Source organism: Desmodus rotundus, chromosome 1 (genome assembly GCF_022682495.2).
Source record: "Desmodus rotundus isolate HL8 chromosome 1, HLdesRot8A.1, whole genome shotgun sequence".
NCBI classification, from domain to species: Eukaryota; Metazoa; Chordata; class Mammalia; order Chiroptera; family Phyllostomidae; genus Desmodus; species Desmodus rotundus.
Window position 1 is genome coordinate 201,619,855 of NC_071387.1, and position 14,243 is coordinate 201,634,097.

The following is a 14,243-nucleotide window of genomic DNA, read 5'->3' on the forward strand; positions in this document are numbered from 1 at the left end:
AAGGGTCCCCCCATCTTCTTCTGAAATCCTGTGACCAGGTGCTAGACTGACTTAGAGACACTTAGATGTAAAATTAACTACCTGGGGTATGATCAGAAATCATACCAGGACACAGCAGCTTCTCTGGGTTCACCACACAACTTCGTTAATCTGGCAGATTCCTGTTCCCCCGAGGCTCAGTCTTAGGCCAGTCATAGGTAGCGGCTAGGAAGGAAATCTTGGGTGCTAAAGCAATTGTTCTCAGCGCATGCCCCTGTGGACTCTATCAGTGTCTCGGTCCAAAGCCCAGGGGGCGCTGTACTGCTGGGTTTTCTCCCTGGGGCTGGGTCTCCTGTAAGACCAACTCCCTTGGAACTTAGGGCCAGTCAAGGGATCCCATGACACTTTTTGCAAGAGTAGAAGTGTTAAAGTCGGTGTCATAACCCGTCTGGCTCATGTAATTACACGCGGCCTACTTACATTCCTCCAGTCGTTTGAAGTGAAAAGCTATTTTTCCCCCTCCTAAAAATACTGTTGTGTCGTGTTGCCCAACAGAGTGACGGGTGGCTATGTTCCTGAGCTCCCCTGACTCAAGGTGGGCCTGTTTCACCAGTGCGTGCTGTGGTCCTGGCCCAGGCCGGCTGGTGCGGGGGAGGGTAGGGGTTACTGGAAGCGTGTTTGAGGTGGTACAGGTATTTCTGCCATTCATATTGTAAGTTCCTTTTAAATCCCTATTATTCTTTTACCTACCTCTCTCAGTCCTCTGGGAAAAAGCCTTCCCTTTCAAAGGAGGTTTTACTCTGCATGCAAGCATCCAAAGAAATTATTCAGGTACTTTTTTTGATCAAAAAGGAGATATTTAATCCCCCCTCCTCCTGCAGTCTCCTCCCTGTCCCCCAGAATGTCAGTTTTCCTTATAAATTCATGCACTCTTTTATGTCCCGAAATGTAGTTATCACACTGAGTAAAACAAACAACAGTAACTGGACAAATACTGCTTTGGTTTTACTGTTTTGTTTTGTTCCCCATGTAGAAGTAGGAATAAGGCCCCATCAAGGGACCAGGGCAGGACATCCAGGCAGCCCCGTGCCTTCGGGGCAACCTTTATCCCAGTTTCAGTGGGATGAGTGCTCCTCCCTTCCGGTCACTCCGCTGAGAGGTGGTCACATTTCAGAGATGTGTGAAGTGATTCCAGTGCTTGCCAGGCATCTGAGGGAGCCTCGGGCTGACAGGCACATTTCGGTCTGTAACAAAAAAGAAGAGGCGTTCCCACAAGTGTTTCTTCTCAAAACCACAGAAATCAAGTTTCACTGCTACCCGGGGTTTGGGTTTGGGAAACAGGGCCTCCCCAGGGTTTCCATGACCATGTGTGACAGTGTTTCCTGAGGGGCACGGGTTGCCGGGAGGGTGAACAATGAGTCCAGTCCCAAACCCAGCTGGCTAAGTGGTTACAGTAAGACTGTGTTTTATTACCCGGGGAGGCTGTCATTATGACTGCCATTGCGTCTTTTAGTTAGTCATGCCTTAGCTATGGTTTTGGATGGGAGGGTTATTACTTCGTGAGATTTTTCAAATGTGACTTCTTGCAGCTCATGCCCTGCCCATGTTCCGCGAGCCCCGCCAGCGCAGCACCAGGAAGCAGCTGGAGAAGGACAGACTGGACCCCGTGAAGTCTCACAAGCCCGAGCCTCCTGTGGCAGGCCCAGGTGACTGCGATCTAGCTGGTGACCTGCAAACTGGGGTTGGGGGCAGGGCGGGGTGATTCACATAGAGTCAGGACAATCTTTTGGGCCTGGATGCTTCTTTGTCTTCGGAGAGATTTTTCTAAGTGGGTGTTTTCAGACATTTTCTTCTAAACATGGAAAGTTTTGGCTGAACTACAGGAGGCAGAATTCCATCGCATGTAGCTGGTAAACGGGAGCTGCCGCGCTGCAGTGGAGAGGAAGCCTGCAGGCCTGTCCGCCCAGCCTGTCCAACTGGGGCCCTGTAGGTGACCTCGGTGGAACCCTGGGGCCCCGGGGAACCCATTGTTCAAACTGCTGCTTCTGTGTAGGCTTAGTACACCACGTGGGCACTTTGAGCAGAATCCAGGCAGGGTTGGGTTTCACACAAGGCATAAAATGGCCACCGTTTAGTTCTGTGTTATACAGTGGAGTTGCCTGTTTCCCCCGAAACTGAATAAAAGTCCTTAGAACTTTTAACCAAGTTGGCATCGGAAGACAGCACATACCTTTACCGGAATCCCGCTTTCTCTTATCACCTGTGCAGTTTCCTTCTGTCCTAGGCTTACAGATCTACAGCTCTGACTTGTTCATTCATGAACCCGAGTTCTGAGTCTGCTACACGTCTGCCTCTTGTGTGGCCTGCCTCCTCAGCATTGTAACCGTACCACACAGCAGTCTCGTTTTAAAGGCAATTTTCTCTGCCACCATCCTAGTCAAATTTCCTAAAATACTACTGGCCTGGATTATTGAAAAACCCTTCCAACTGGGCGCCTTATCTCAAGTCACTCTCCCGTCCTCGCCTGCATGCATCTCGCGCACAGCTGTTGCTCCCAACTCCCCCACCGTTCCTGTTGCTGCTGCCCCCACATCTTCATAAGCTTCTATCGGGTTGCATTTCCAGAGATCCAGAGTTCTCTGCGGTCTGACTGTACCCACTTTGGAGCTTTACACCTCACTTCTCTCCTCCTCTGGCCTCCCGGTGTGACCGCTTGGTTCACTCGGGCCCCCAAATGCCCATTGAATTTTCCTTTCTCTATTTTTGTGCTTAAACCATTCTGTGCATTGAAAATAACTCCTCACTCCTCTGAGCTTTCCCAGATTGGATTCACCTCTTCCTAGAGACCCCCTCAACCAGCGTAGCCTGAAGAGCTCTCTCCTGTTGTAATGGCTGGCCATCCAAACTCTTTGGCAATTAATTCTTTCTGGCTTTATTTAGTTAGTCTCTTCATATCTTGATGTATAAAATCAATCTTTTAGTGCTATTTGGCTTTTCATGTGTCTTTGAAAAAAAATCTTCCTGAAAAGCTACACGTTTTCGAATGCCGGGCGTGGTGGGGAACAAAGCCCTGCTCTGGCAGAGCCTCTTGTTCGCGGGCGCAATGGCGGGGCAGTAAGGCCACGTGAGGCAGCGCGTTCTGCCCGCTTGTTTTCTCTCCAACAAGGTGCTTGGAAGGTGGTAAGCCCTAAGATGTGTTTGTGTAAAACTAAACTAGCATCCGACAAAGATTGGTTCTTTTTATTCATTGAATTTCAAATGATCAGGTCAGAACTGAGGAATTTTTTAAAGGGGTATACATAGCAAACTCCTTGTAATTCTTTCTACATCGGTGTCATTATGTAAATTAAACAACAAAGATATAACAGAAATGTGTCTGTCGATTTAAAATGTTACAAGGAAGTTGAGGTTTAGTGATTTCCTACTTTGGTGGTGATTATTTTAAATGAAAGCCGATAAAGGACAATACTCAAGTACCCCTGAGATTTGTGTGCTTCAGACAAGTCTGAAGAAGCCCCGGCTTGCTCGAGATCGTGTGGGGGATGACAGAAACCGGGCAGACCTGAAGCTCTGCCATTCATTCAAGGGGCTGCCTCCGAAAGCAGCCCCGAGGGATGCTCAGCCCCGTCAGATACGCAGAGTGTACACTGGATGTGCTTACATTGTCACGCTCATTAAGTTTCTGACTTGAGTTCTTCCCTCTGAAACAGGTCGCGGTGGCCGGGTGGGGACCCATGGGGGCACTCTGTCGTCATACATTGTGAAGAACATCGCGTTGGATAAGACCGATGACAGCAATCCCCGGGAGGCCATTCTGCGCCATGCCAAAGCTGCGGAAGACAACCCCTATTGGGTTTCTCCGGCGTACTCCAAGTAAGGAAATCGCCTTTTAAAATAGAAAAGTTACTAGATTTAACGAATTGGGCAGAACATAACAATGGCTGCTTTGAGGTTCTAACTTCTCCATTTCTGTTTATTCTTGAGCAGGAAAAATAGGCCAGGTACCCATACTTCTGAAACCCATGCATTTGTTTGGACCTTAGCACTCTAAAATGGTGAATTTTCAAACAAGGCCAGTTCCACCAGAGTTATAGCCTAGGGTAAGCCCATTAATTATGTGAAGCCCATTCTACCCATGTTAAAAAAAAAATCACTGCCTGTATGCATTACCTTGTTAGAGGAGGGCTAAAAGCAGACGAAGGGGAGGAGTTTGTAGGTCTGTTATCAAGACTGACTTGCAGAGGCAGAGCGAAACCTGCTCCTCAGATTCCCTTAAATAGCGTAATGCGGTAAACACGCAGGGTTCTGCAAGCAGCCAGACCAGCTGCATATATACTAACGAAAGGCATTATTGTAGAATTTGGGGCTTTTTAATTTTTAATTTAAAAATAAATCTACACTTACAGAAAAGTTACAAAAACGGTACAGAGAATTCATGTATACTCTCCACCCAGTTTCCCCCAATGTTAACACCTTACATAACATAGTCCAATTAATTAGCAACAATACAAAATTAACATTGGTACAATACTGTTAATGGAGCCACAGACTTTCCTTGATTTTCCTGAGTGTTTCCAGTAACGCCCTTTCTCTATTCTAGGGTCCGATAAGGATCTGAAGTTGCATTTAGTTGTTCCCTCTTGGTCTCCTCCAGCCACCACAGCTTCTCGGTCTTTCTTGCCCTTCCTGGCCGTGACACTTCCAGTGAGCACATTTTGTGCACTTTCTCCCAGTTTGGCAAACACAACACGGGTGATGTACCCTTCTCAGCGCGTCGCACCAAGGGCTTCGTGTCGCTGTGTCCGGTGATGGGTGACGCTAACTTTGGTCACTTGGATTAGGCAGTGTGTCTGCCACGTTTCTGCACTGTGAAGCTACTGTCATTACATTTTGAGTTAATACATTTCTGGGGCTGTTACTTTAAGACGATGCAAGTCCTGCCTCGCCTTAAACTTCACTCTTTACGTTGATCATCCATGGATATGTTTGCCTGCAACAGTTGGTGCCATGGTGCTCGCCTAATGGTGGCTTTCCATTTCTCTCCTTCCTTCTGCGTTTGTTAATCGGAATTCTACTGCAAGGGAGAATTGTCCTTTCCACGTTCATTCACTTTTTCAAGTCTTTTTTGTATCAGTGTGGACCTTAAGATCCTGACAGGTTAAAATCCAATACTATCATTATTAAGTTGGTTGCTCAGAGGGACCTGGCTTTGGCCAATAGAATCTCCTTCAGAATGGCTCCTGTCTTCCTACAACAAGTCCCTCTATTTTTTTTTTTTTTTTGAGCAGTTGTTTACTTTCTGGCACCACAAGGTGTTCCAGGCTCATCTTTGTTTTTCTTACCGCATTCTTAGAACCAACCATTTCTCCATGGATCTCTGGTTCCTTTGGTTGGAGAATGATGTTTAGAAACCAAGCGGTTGGTGCTAGTTGTGCTGATTACCACTGGAATGTCCTCGCTTCTAGGTCTTCTCAGCTGATAACACTTGGAAAGACATGTATGCACACTGACCTACGCATGTACACACATGTATGTTTCTGTGTGTGGCTATCTACATTTGTTTTGTATTTTAAAACCGTGAGTATGAACTGATGTCTCTGATTTCAGTTCTGAACCACAGGGTTCATTTACCCTTTCCCCCTTTCCTTATTTGTAACTTCTTTCTCCGATAGTGAGAAACCCAGACCTCGTTGTCTACAATGTATCAGCATACATTATCGTTCAGAATAGTGTATTGCAGTTTCAGAATTGCCAGCCCCGTGGGAGAAGCACTTCCCTGGCCCGAACACAGCATTTATGTGCAGCTCGTTCTGTCCTTTTTCGCCATGCAGTATCCAGTGAAGATGCTGTTTTCCAAAGTTACTTAGTTTAGATCTTTTCTTCTCCCCTTCTGTCCATGTGGTTGTGTCATTCAGTTGAAGTGCAGTTGGGCTCATTTGTCAGCGTCCTCATTCCCTCGTCAGGTGTGCCCCGTATTCTGTTATTTGGGGTGATTATAGGGCATTCAGAGTGTTACCATGGTGCTACAGTCAGAGCTCTAGGAGATACACTCCCTCCCTCTTCGTCCTGCTCCCCTGTTCCCCCCCACCCCGGCCCCATTTCAGTCCTTTTTCCACCCACCCCCTGTAGGTGAGCAGTCTCTTTAGTTAACTTTCTTATATTTCTTTTGCACAAATGAGCAGATATGTATTTTTTATATCCCCTTTTTTCTTGCATGAAGGGTGGCAGGGTGTAAATACTCTTTTGGGCTTTGTGTTTTTTTCACTTAGCAGTATGCTCTGTAAATTGCCCTGTATCAGTTCACAGAGTTCACTCGCATGCTTTGTCGTAGCTGCATAGTACTCTGCTGCATAGATGTGCCATAGTTTATTCAGCCACTCTCCTATGTATAGGTATCCAAGTTATCCCCAGTATTTTGCAGTTACTGACAAATGCATCAGTGCATAAATTTGTACATGTATATTTTTACATAATTGGAAGTGTATTCAGTTTTTTGGGGTTTCTTTGATTTGTTTATATAATGCTAAGGCTTTCTTATCAATTATAAGAAAGCTGGACCCTGATCACTTTTAGAACATTAGTATGCTGGAAATAAATCCCTAATGAACCAACTCAACTTACATGTTATACTCATACCAGTCTCCTATCTGCTAATTATGAGGAGCCACTTTGCATAAAAGAAAAACACATCGTCTTAGCTTGGGTTCTTCAGAAGCAGACCCTGAGATAAAAGATTCTTACAATGGTGACTTCTTAGCAAGCCTTCCCAGAAGAACCAGCAGGGGGGTGGAGAAGTGTAATGCCAGCGGTGCCTGCTCACAGTCTGCATTCCCCAGACAGTACAGATGCAGCACCTCTGAACGAGCACTGGGTAGATTTCCAGCAGCTCAGAGGGTCGCAGGCAGGCTGGCCAGCTGCAGAGTGGGCATCCAGCCTTCACGTGTGTGGGATTTGTGTGTGTGGAAGCTGCATTACTGCCTCGCGGGCACTCATTTAAGCTTATAGATTATGCCTCTGTTGGCACTTCTGTTTTTAATGGAGTAGTTCTTTTCTGTTATTAGAAATTTTTCATATTTAAAACAAACTTTTTTAGAAACATACCAAAAAAACTAGCTGAGGAAAGATAAGGAAAGAAGCATAAACAGAGCCATGGTTTAAAATTTGCTGAACATAGTCGGCATCATTTTGATAGCAAACTGCTCCAAATAGATGTGTATGTGTTTACACTCCAAGTGAGTCACTGAGGTGTCTCCACAGATATTGAAATAATACTGCCTGCTGGTTATTGATTGATATTAGTAATATATAATTCCGACGGAGACAGTGTCAAAGATCTAACTTACTACTGCAGAACCTGAGACGCTGAGAGGTAACTTTTAGGACCCGCTGGATAGCAAGTGGTTGGTAGAGCCCAGGCCAGGAAGCTGGGCTTAGAATTTCCAGGTTATTGGTCTAACTTCTAACAACTAATTATTCTGAAAAAGGATCCGGCTTCAATATGATAGGTAATTTTCACGTAATACATTTCAAGTAATGTGCACACACAGTGGGAAAAACCCAGCGATGCGCAAGGGTGGACAGCAAGTCCAAAAGCCTCCCTTTCACTTTAACCCCCCGTTTCTTTTGCCACCACTTAAAGGTAGCGTGCCCCCGCACCGGCAGGCTCTTGTATTTCCTCTGGAGGAAGTCCACGGAGACATAGGCAGGAACATGCTGAGATACATTCATTATTTAAAAACACAGTAGATGGCATGTTGTACAGGCTGGCTTGTGTTGGTTGGTTGGTTTTTTTCCTCAGGAGATTGGACCAGAGCCAACCATATATATCTGGCTCATATTCTTTTTACTTCCTTGATATTTTCCATTGATGGATATACTGTTCTGAGACAGTCCTCCATTGAAAGACAGTTACATTGTTTTCAGTCTTTTGCTTTCATAAACAGTACTGAAATTAATGTCATTGCACATACATACTTGACCATGCAAGCGTTTAGAAATGGAATTGCCAAGTCAAAGGGTATTTGCATTTTAAACTCATATAGGCAGTGCCCAATTTTCCTCCAAAGAGACTTTTTTAGCCCATGTACCCAATGCATCACTGCCTCCTTCCCTCGTCCTTACTAAGAAGGTATTCGTTTTTATCTTTGCCAACCTCATGGATGAAAACTTGTATTTTATTATGGTTATACTTACATTTCTATATTTTTAAGCATTGTTTCATGTATTAAAATCCTCTTTTTCTTGTGAACTTTAATTCGTGTGTTTTGCTCATTTGTCTATTGGTTGGCTGGTCTTGTTCTTATTGATTCATCAGAGTTCTTTATAGTAAGGACCTTAAGTCCTTGCACGTCATATACTGAAAATATTTCTTAGTCATTTTCATTTTATGTTTTGTTTATGGCATTTTTCCCATGTGGAAAAAATACATTTAATGTAGTCAGTTTTACAAAATTTTTCTCTCAGGTAGTGTTTTAGATAGGAAGACCTCCACTATCGAAGATTATTATTTTTAATTTTTCTTTCCCTTTTAACCCTCTTTACCCACTCCTCCCTCTCTCCACCCCCTTCTCTCTAACCACCAGTCTGAACTCTGAATCTTGGACCTTGGTAATTTATTTGCTTGGGGGAGGGTTCCACATATAGGAGATACCATACAGCACTTGTCTTTCTCTGACTTACTTCACTCCACAAGATTATGTAAGTCCCCATCTTTCTATTTAACGCTCTTTTAGGAGTTCAGTCTTTGCTTCACCTAGAATTATTTCAGCGACATAGGTGTCGGGTCATGTGCTATCGCCGATGCAGTAAATTACCACAAACTTAGTGGCTTAAAAAGCAAAACTTGATTATCTCACTGTCTGGAAGCCAGGAGTCTGAAATTAAGATGTTGGCCCTTGCCGCGCCCCACACAGAAGCTCTGGGGGAAAGTTTGCGCCGTGCCTCTTCCAGCCCTGGAGGTTTCCCACCCCTTGGCTTGTAGCCACGTCACTCCAGGCTCTGCTCAGTCTTGGCATGGCCTTCTCCTTGTGTGGGCCTCCTCTTCTCTTTATGGCGTACCTGTGATGTCATTTGAGGTCTGCCTAAAATAATCCAGGATCGTTTCCTCAGTTTAAGATCCTTAATCACACCTGCACAGACCATTGTTCCAAGGAAGGTAACAGTCACAGATTTCAGGGGGTTAAGGCAGACATTGCAGGGAAGCGGTCTTTCCGGCGTACCACAGTGGAGCTCCAGTTCATTTTTCCTGGTTGTTTAGCTGGGTATTGCAACAGTTTTTCATGGAATGGCTTAATTTTACTCATTGAATTGAAGTGACTTCTTTATTATACACATTGGACTTACATAGGAATTGTAGCTAACTTCCGGGCCCTCTGTTCTGTTCTGTTGGTCTGCGTAAGTATCAGTTCCAAACAGGTTCCATTATTTTAGAGCTGCCTCTTGTCATTATTCTTTCTATCAGAATTTTTCTATAAATTCTTGCAGATTTCCATGACTTTACTCTTCATTATATGGGGGGGGGGGCAAAATACCAGAATTTATTTATATAAAATTGTGTGTTTATTCTTACGTGTTGAAACTTCAGTCACCTTCAAAGTACTTTCCATTTGATGCAATACACCTATTGAGTTTTTTTCCCACTGCTCAGAACAGTTTCAAACTGATCGATTTTGATGCCTTTCAGTGCTTCTGCCATTTTTTGTTTCACCTCTTCTACATCGTCATGCCATTTTTTGGTCAAAAACTGCTGAACACTCAGCGTGGTGTGGGATCTTTCCTTCTGCTGAATTTATAACTACTTTGTGAATGGAAATGCCATGTGGAGATCTGTCTGTATCTACATATAGCTCTACATATATGTATATATTTATGTATTTTATATGTAAGTGTTGTATACAGCCTATTTACTATGTTTTCCTATTGTGTTAACTAATTTCTTACTTCACTTTCTTGGGGTTTCTAGGCTTAAAATTATATCATATCCAAGTAATGAGAAATTTATCTCTTCCTTTCGACCTACCATTTCTTTCCCTCGTCTAACTGTATTGACGGGGATGGCCAAGACACTGTTAAATGACATCAGTGATAGCACACACCCTCTCCGCACTTGACCTTTAACAGGAGTTAAAGTTCATGTTTTAACCTAACTCTGTTAGGTTATAACATGTAATTGCCCTTTTGTAGGTGGAAAAAAGTCAAGTAGCAGCAATTTCAATATTACTCAATTTAATGGTATTTCCCCATAAAGTGTGATAACTTTTGAAAATAGAAAATTAAGGAAGAACCCATGGTTTTATCTATCTATCTATCTGTCCATTCATCCATTCATTCATTCATTCTGTAAAAATTTATTGAACACCTACTAGATGTCGGGTACTGTTCCAGGTTGTAGGGTTACAGCAGTGCTTGCGGAGCTTATATTCCAGTAGACAGAGAGAGATAATGAATAACTCCATAAATGTTAGACGGTAGCCAGTAGGAAGAAGAAAGCTAAAATAGGGATGGGGGGTATAGAGTCACCAGGGAGAGAAAAGGGTGCTCTTTTTAGATAGGGTGATCAGGTAGAACCTCTGCCGAAGTCGTCTTTGACTGAAGGCAGCGAGGCAGTGAGCGGTGCAGTTATCCAAGGGAAGGGTGTCCCATGACGAGGAAGCACCACACAGATGTTCACCTGCAGTCAGTGCTGAGTTTTATTGAATTCCTTCATTGTCTCTCTTTGGAAATGATCATATACTTTTTCTACTTCGATCAGTGAATATGATGGATTATATCACTGAGTTTCCTGATGTTGGAGCATCCTTGCATCTTTGTGTGACCCTCACAAGGTTATGGCTCTTGCACTGTTTTGAGTACCAGTAGATCTACTCTGTAGGACTTTGGTAGAGTTCCCCTATGAAACCGTCCAGGCCTGGTGCTTTTGTGGAAGGGAGGGTGAGTAGTAATCCCTTAATTTCTCTTTCTTTTCTGTCCCCTCATGGTGAATAGTCTGTTTGGATTTTCTGGCTCTTCTGAATCTGCTTGGTAATTAACATTTTCTTAGAAAATTATTCATCCAGATTGTCAGCTTTCTTTAAATAGAATTAGTTGAAGTGAACATTGTTTTTTTCATCATTGACCATTACCTAACAATATTTCCGTGCATTGTAGGTGATTTAGTTATATTTACAGTTGAATAACATGCCAGTTAATAGTTGCTCTGCAAATGGGTTGAGCAGGTGAGGACTCTGAAGCTTAGAGACTGCAATGAACACTGAATCGCAAATAGAACTAGACTCCGTTTCTTCTGATCCATAATCTACTGAGCTTTCCAGAGGACCGTGGTCTCTCCTCATACACACCTTTCTGCTGCTGCCTTTCGCTCCCCTCTCTTTCCTTCCACCCAATTTTGTCACCTTACATTGATTGCATAATAAGTTCATGGCACGGTCTGTCTGTGGCATGTGATTTGTTAGCCAGAACTGCAGGGCAGTTTCCCCTGTGCTCACCTGCTAGGGTGTATGGTTTACTGCCAAGTGCAAAGTGTTTGAAGGGAAGCTAATATTGAAAAGGATCCTTTCATAAAGGTCACTGTAATTGAGAATGTGTGTCTGGTTGTTTTTCTTCACTGCAATTGACTTCTGTCAGTGATGAAATGAAGATTTACTGCATCTTACTTTATCACAGAAAAGCACAGTTAGACCTTACACAAACCTCCCTGCTCACGCATAACATGCGCTCACCTTTATTCTCCAGTGACGATGACAAAGAGGCTTTGGGCGCTTCCCACATATTGATTGAGTGTCTCAGCTTCATTTGTGGCCGTGTAATAGCCATGACAGCTTTAAGACACAGCGGGATCACGGAGGACTGTTGTTCAGTTGCACACGGGCAGATTCGATTACAGTTTCTCGTGAAAAGATGTTGCTGGAGGGAGGGGAGAGGATCTGGCTAGGGAGGGGGCGGGATAGAGACCCAGAATGCTATTAGCTTACACACCAGACAGGGATAGATGTGTGTGGGAGCCTGGGCCCCGGCCAGGGCCTGACAGCCTGACAGCTCTGTCAGCCGCGGTCACTGTTCTTGCCAGACGAGCTGCCACTGTTGCTGGTTCAGCCCATGTAATTTTCAGTGTGCCTGTTTTGTTTGGTACAGGAGACCGGGATCCGTGTGTGTTAAAGGGTGCATTTAAAGCCACATTGAGGTACTAGGCAGTACTGAAAGGAGTCCCTCTTTGAGAGAGTAAAGTTTTATTTGTGTCAGCAAGAGACATAAACCCAAAGGGAAAAATATAACTTTTTTCCTGGGTTGTACCTAGGTAACTGATCATCGCAGACCACCATATTCCTACGTGAAAGCCAATGTTTTCTCCCGGTGGTTTTGTGGACTGTGTTGGAGCCGAGGGTGGAAGTGGAAAGGTTGAAAATGCAGATTTCTAGGCCCTGCCCCAGACCGACTCAGTGAGGCTGTGGCATTGGGGTTGGGGATTTGCATTTTAACAAGTCTCCCCTGGTGATTATTTTACACACTGAAGTTTGGTAATAATACAAAAGAAATTATTTAAAATAGACCACAAATGATTTGCCCTTAAGAAAATTCAAAGGTTTATAATAGATTATTTTGATTATAGAGATTCATACTGAAGACAGATTACATAATAAAAGTATTTCCCTCAGTATTAAAAAAAAAGCAAGCAGCTATGTTATACCTAATATACAAATTATTTTATTGAATATGTTCTAAATACAACCTTGTAAAGGCAAATCGATTATATGGAGTAAGGAGCACCTAATAGCCAAAGCAAGGTATATAATAATAATGCCATTTTCATATACTTACACCTTGCCAGGCTTGTTTAAAAATGTTATGTTGTTCATTTAATCCTCCCAGCAGTCCTATGAGGTGAGTGATATTATTGTCCCTATTACTGATGAGGAGATTGAGGCTTATAACTTGACCTACATTACACAGGTTGCAGGTGGCAGAGTTGGACTTTGAACACAGTAGTCAGGCTTCAGAGTCGAACGTCTTCTTTTGACCACTGCGGTGTACTGCCTCTTGTCACCCAGCAGCTGATAGCACTCATTGGAAAAGCTGAGTGACGGTGAAGCTGAAGAGATTGCTGAGTGGGCCGTGACGGCCCCAGGAGCGGCGGTCCCGGGCTTCAGCTGCTGCCCTGGGACTCGCTCGCCTTCACTGAGACCACCTCCTACCCATGAAGCACGAGAGGAGGGCTGCAGTAGTGCTGCTCAGCTTTTGTGTGTGTTTTGGGGGGGACGTTGTGGCACCCACAGTATATAAGTTACATTTTGTAAATGTGAGCTTAGGGCACTGGTAATGCCCGGGCTGTCTCAGGTCCGTGTGCTCTTGGAAGACTTCATCATGCGTGGAAGGTGGGGTGGATGCAGCAGGGGGAGTGGTGGCAGGAAAACGGGGACAACTGTACTTGAACAGCAATTAAAAAAAGAAAAGATTTAATCATTCTAATTTGCTTACCCACTTTGTGATAAGGTGGCCAGCGAACAGTGACTATAGAGGGTTCTCTTGTCTTCCTTTTCCCTTCGCTCTGTTTCCAGTGGGCATGGTTTCACACGGGCCCCGTCTCCGTCCTCAGCCTGCCTTCGCCCTCTCGTGCACACCACTGTGAGTTAGCGTGCCCGTTAATGAGTCTGAGATGTGTTTGTCTGTGTTCCAAAATATTATTGTCCCTTTCGTGAAGAAAATAGAACTTTCTTTATCTAGAAACATCTTGTTACCTCTCATCTTCTTATGTGTCTCTAGTATGTTGTTTAAAAAATTATCTTTGATCAGCTCTTCACCAGAAAGAAGGGACCATTTCAAGTGGAATCTTTTGGTCAACTCTTTATTTAGTCTTAATAATTATGCGATTGTGATGGCTGGGTCAGAGTGCATCGGGACTGTGTCCATTCTGCCAGGGCTAACAAGTGTGTCAGATTGTCCAGTCATGGCTATAATTGGCTTTGGCTTTGAGGTTCTCCTTCATAATAAACAATGGGCCCTGCGCCAAAAAAGCTTGTGGTTTGTACTCACATACCGATGACTAAATATTACAAGTGATTTCCCCTCATACTCATTCCCCTGGAGCTCACTTTATGCTTTTTGAATGAATCATGTCAGAAGAACATCCGTAATTACAAAGAATTTGACCTGCGGACCTTTCGTTGCAGCTGAAAACATTTTGAGACCTCAGTCTGGCCCGAGCGCTGCAGGAGGCATGTGGAGGCCCAGGGTAGAGCAGCCAGAGAGAAAGGGCAGCCCTGCGCACACGT

General features: G+C 44.1%; 1 protein-coding gene across 1 annotated transcript in view; it reads left to right on the top strand.

The window, feature by feature from the left end:
• The window catches only part of WDR70 (WD repeat domain 70), a 224,809-nt gene that overhangs the window by 206,696 nt on the left and 3,870 nt on the right, over nucleotides 1-14,243 (top strand). Inside the window, exons 16-17 of the mRNA XM_024578576.4 lie at nucleotides 1,569-1,685; nucleotides 3,690-3,852. Of these exons, the coding sequence (XP_024434344.2) occupies nucleotides 1,569-1,685; nucleotides 3,690-3,852 (280 nt within the window). The remainder of the gene's footprint in view (nucleotides 1-1,568; nucleotides 1,686-3,689; nucleotides 3,853-14,243) is intronic.